This window comes from Tachysurus vachellii, chromosome 14, assembly GCF_030014155.1.
Source record: "Tachysurus vachellii isolate PV-2020 chromosome 14, HZAU_Pvac_v1, whole genome shotgun sequence".
Classification (NCBI taxonomy): Eukaryota; Metazoa; Chordata; class Actinopteri; order Siluriformes; family Bagridae; genus Tachysurus; species Tachysurus vachellii.
Window position 1 is genome coordinate 18,300,831 of NC_083473.1, and position 5,141 is coordinate 18,305,971.

Consider the following 5,141-nt stretch of genomic DNA (forward strand, 5'->3'; position numbering starts at 1 on the left):
TTTGTCTCAGGATCCACTGTGATTTTGACCAGGATAAAGCCTTTTTTTATTGCTGTTTTAGGGTCCTAGGTGGTGGCATAGGGCCCGGTTGTTTAATAAAGAGCTTTAATTTTAATAACATAATTACTCCATTTCCCCAACTGAGATTAGGCTTGTTTTATATTCATCAGTTAATAATTCACATTTGAGACCCAAGATTTAGATGGAAATGAGGCACATTTGCAAATACCTCTGTAAATCCAAATGGATTTAACACAGTGAGTTTGTTTAAATTAATATTTAGGATAGAAATCAGTATCATATGTGGTCAGTTGTTGTTGTGCCGTATTTAAACAAACAGTGATATGTACACATACATATGATTATGAGCAGTCAGTCCTTTTGAGATACTCCTCAACGTAGAACCCAAGTCCATTGGGGTCCAAGTCCTCCCTCAGGCTGAAGCACACGCTACCTCCTGGACGTTTGTCTCGGCTCTTCGTCTGGGGTAGGAACAGCTGGATTGGTCCAACTTCACCCAGTGGATTACTGTTCTGCATTGGGGCTATTCACGGGAGTGTATGACATAACAAACATTCTTTATAGTGATTCATATTTCATAATGTTCCAGCTGGCTGAAATCTCAGTACACCCTGAACGTTGAAGCACAGACGGATCTTTAAATAATATCTGGATCACACTATTTTAAGAGTAGCCTACATCTTCCTGAAATAAGAGATAGCTATGTCTCCAGCGTTAATCAGCTACTACACCTAGACATACAAAGAGGTTATTTTTTGTACTTTTTGCATTGTCTTGTAACTTGTTGTCTGCACTGTCTTTGTCCTGCACTGTCTTGTCTGTCTTGTTTGTCTTGTTCTGCACTGTTTGCACTAAGTTGCACTTTATGTGGCTAAGACTACTTACAAGTCCTTAGCCCTGTCTTTGTTTTCTGTAGCACCAAAATCCTGGAGAAACGTTGTCTCATTTCTCTTTGTACTCTTTGCAACAGCTATATATGGTTGAAATGACAATAAAAGCATGGAAGCATGTGAACATCTTCCAGATTTATTCCCTCTTTATTGTTATAATAAGCTCCACACATCTGCGAAGGCTTTCCACTAGATGTTGGAGAAAGCGTAGCTGTGGGTATTTGTGATCATTCAGCTACAAGAGCATTAGTGAGATCAGATAGTGATGTAAAAAGAAAAAGGAGAGAAAAAGGAGGTCTGTCAGTGTTCTAGTTCATCAGTAGTCTCCAGCCTAAACACACCATGGAGCTGTGTGCCATGTGCTCAGGGAACTAGTTCAAGCCCCTTTAGTTGCAGTGAAGTCGAAATTGTAATGCTTCACTATTAAGTGATGTGTGTGACGTCCAGGTGTATACACGACACAACTTTTGGACGAGAAATACTTTATTTCCCTTTCCTTATACGTGTTAAGGACAATTCGATAACGTAGGACATGCAATTAGATAAGATCATCAAGCTCAAAGGTTGGGACAAGTACGTTTGCGCAATGTCTGCGCAATCCGAACGCACGATAATGCCCTCGAATGCTCCCTTGTGTTTCGCCTGAGGAGGAAGTGACGCCTGAACGCGCGATATAGCTGGATGTACTCTCACACAGCCAGGGGTAGGTGTACTGAGGTTACATGCGAGTTGTTGCCAAGCTTACCTTTCACCGTCACGACCGAGAGCTGTCTGGATAAGATACAGGGGGGTCGTGTGGTCCGTATCTGTGACATTAAATCAATAGCAAGATGTTCGAGATTGTGCGCTCGTTAACGTCCGCATCGTTAGCCTGAAGTTTGTTATTCAAGAGTACATGTCTGAAATGTCTTCATTTAGATGAAGGGCTTTCGGTGTGTCCTAGCTAGAGGACTTCAATACCGCGGTGTTCCCAGGTAACAAGAGGTACAATAATAATAATAAGAACAACAAGAGTAACGTTTGTGCGCGCGCACTACAGTACGCGTGCACGTGCATTACTATTATGAATCCTTGTTACTAAGCACGTCGCCGTTTGAGACGGTCTCGCGATCGACTTTAGATCGTTTGTTAGACGGAAGAAGTCCCGTAGAAGTTTTGTTCTGTAGATAAGTCGCTTGCGCATGCATCCATAGCTTGATCAAGGACGGGACTGAGAACGTAGTGAGACTAGTCGAGATACGTAGTGCATCTTACACCTTATATATAGATATTAGATATATATATTAAACATGGCCAAACCCGAGCCGAAGAAGTGCAGCACTTTGACCTTTGGTGGCAAACCTGTGGCGGAGGAGCAGGTCACTAACGGCCCGGACGAGTCGCCGGTAACCGGAGCCGCGCACGAGCTGGGGGTCAGAGTCAGACCTGGCAAACTGAGCACCGAGAGCGAAGTGTTTGACGACGGAACGAACACTTTCTTCTGGTAAGCAAACTGACAACTTCCTTGGATGTGTTCCTTCTAGATGCACACGATAGAACGTGAGCCGATCATTTCACCCACACGTGCTTCTTTTCCCATAACACACACACAGACACACACACGTTTCTCTGTGTGCTTTAACATCATAATGGCTCAAAACTGTTCCAGCTTGTGCACAAAGCGAGCTCCAAGACGACTTGTGCTGAGTCCCTTTCCGAGATGTGAACCTCAAATCAAATCAAATTTATTTGTATAGCACTTTTTACTATTGACATTGTTTCAAAGCAGCTTTACAGAACACAAACATAGAACAAAAAGGTATTATAAAGAGTAATATAATACAAAATACAAGATTAATATTAGATCTCTTTAAATGTGTTTGTTTTTATCTCCAATGAGCAAATCTGAGGTGACTCAGGTGATTGTGGGGAGGAAAAACTAAAGGAATAGTAAAGGAAGGAACCTTGAGAGGAAGCAGACTCAAAGAGGAACCTCATCCTCATATGGGTGACACTGGAGGGTGTGATTATAAATATACAGTCTGTTGTATTGATGAGGAGGTTGTTGTCCTCAAAGACCACGTGGAGTTGACATCTCCTCTTAACAGAAGATGGTCAGTGTAGTGGATTTTGTCCAAATAATATAAAACCGAATAGCTAAATCTATAACACCCAAGAACCCATCCTCATATACGAGTGTGTTTCAAATCATAGTATGTTGAGATGACTGGCTTAGAGCTACCTGGATGGTTGACTGTTTCTGGTAGACCATTTGGTAAGTGTGGGTCCGTGGGTTCTTATCGACATGTCAGCTAATATTGCTCATATGTATGTCCTTTTACCTAATAGGAAGAGTGCATACTTTTAGTGCATATATAATTAGGTGAATTGGGTTGCAGCACTGGTTTGCCAAGGTTGGAGTGGAAGAACTCGAGTGTCCTGCACAGAGCCATGACCTCTATCATATTTCAGGATGTACTGGAACTTCTTCTCACCCAACATCAATGCCTGAACTCTCAAATAATCTAGTAGGTGGAATGGGGACAATTACCCCACAGCTACACTCCAACATCTAGTGGCAGAAAAGAACAAGAGTACACGACACTTTGACCGTATAGGTTATTCGTGCACTGGAACATAGACTAGCGAGGGACGAAGATTTGAGCTGACGTGAACCTCGGTACTCGGTACTGTCTTGTCCACCAGAGTGACGTTGACCTTGAATTTTTTTTCTTCTCTAATGTCAGCATCTGGTAGCCCCTGGTTTCCATTATGTAAGTAAAGCTTTGAGCATTAAGCTTTTTAAGTGTTCAACATTTCACAATGTTTTTTTTTAAATAAGTGCATCGGCTGGTTTCTTGAAGTAAACTACTATTTGTTGGACTCACAGCAACTCACGTTATTTATGACAAAAGGGACTAGACTAGAGATTAAGTATATGATTTGGGATGCAGCTTGTGTATTATTTATTATTTGCGTGTTCACCTTTATACATTTTCGTATGTGCTGTTTCATGTTTTTGCAGATTTTGCACAGCGTGTACTCACTGGTTCCAGATTTCTAGGACACTGTGCAAATCTAAAGCTTATCTGGAACCTCCGAGACTGACAGCCATATTTCATACTGGAACCATCAATACTGTGTTAAGAAATAACAACCCCAAAACTAGCTCACTGTATAGGCTGTAACTCATGTATTGCACTTCTAAAGGGGAAAGATCTTTACACATTTGTGCTAGTAAACCAGAATTTACTGATTTAATAAAGATGTGCTTTTAAAAGAAGGTCAAGCTCTACTTTTTAGCAAGCAAAGACTGTTTGAGGCCTGACTAATGTACGTCATATTCGTTACAGGCACATTTTACAGAGTAGATACAATCACCATAGAAACAATTGCACTTCTGCTTTTTTTATTGTAAATTTTAAGTGTGTTTGGCCCACAGCATTAGTTTGAGGCTCTGGATTTGCTGACTGTCGCAGCACACTCGATGCTTTGCTTAAAATTCAGACGACTAAAATGCAAAGTACAGCGATTCAGTTTGCTCCATCTGCCTTCCCTCTAGCAGAGTACAATCAGATTCATGATATCATTACAGATTGCACTTAAGCTTTCAAAGCAGCACTGTATTTATTGATCTATAAATAATAAAATATATATGATCATCGAGCTTGTAGTACACATAAATGTACTACACCTGCTAATCAGGATCATACTATACTTCTCACTGATGGGAGTTACAGGCTCCTGGCATACTCATCCGCCACCTCGGGGAGTATTTGAGGATGCCAGCTTTATCCTGGCTTTTCTGCTGTCTGGTCGACTCAGCAGAATCGGTGCGCTCAGGCGGGTTAAAGACTTTATGCTGGACAGATGCAGGAGTGGAAGGGGGCAGGGAAAGCAATGGGCAAGAACACGGGAGTACTTTAAACTGCAGCTGCTAACTTAAGAATAAGAGAAAGAAACTTGAAGGTTGTACGTCAGACACAGTATTCCACTTTTTAAAAAATCCATTTTCTTAGTTTTTAAATGATTAAGAACCACACATTTTATGGGACATCTGCAAGGTTCGAGTCTTCAGGACAGACGAGTTTGGTTTGGTTTTGTTTTCGACAGAGAACTTTCTGCTATAACGTAATTACTAGCAACCTTCTGGAAACCATCCCTCATATCAACAACTAAACACTTTTTTTTTTTTTTTTTTAATCGTTAATCAAAACATTTGTTTTTATTCTGTTTATTATTAAGCTTGAT

At 41.0% G+C, this 5,141-nt stretch overlaps 1 protein-coding gene across 1 annotated transcript in view; it reads left to right on the forward strand.

The window, feature by feature from the left end:
- The first annotated feature begins 1,572 nt into the window (after positions 1–1,572).
- Positions 1,573–5,141, forward strand: part of ptdss2 (phosphatidylserine synthase 2) — a 23,638-nt gene continuing 20,069 nt past the window's right edge. The window contains exon 1 of the mRNA XM_060886858.1: positions 1,573–2,394. Coding sequence (XP_060742841.1) covers positions 2,201–2,394 — 194 coding nt within the window. The 5' untranslated portion in view covers positions 1,573–2,200. The remainder of the gene's footprint in view (positions 2,395–5,141) is intronic.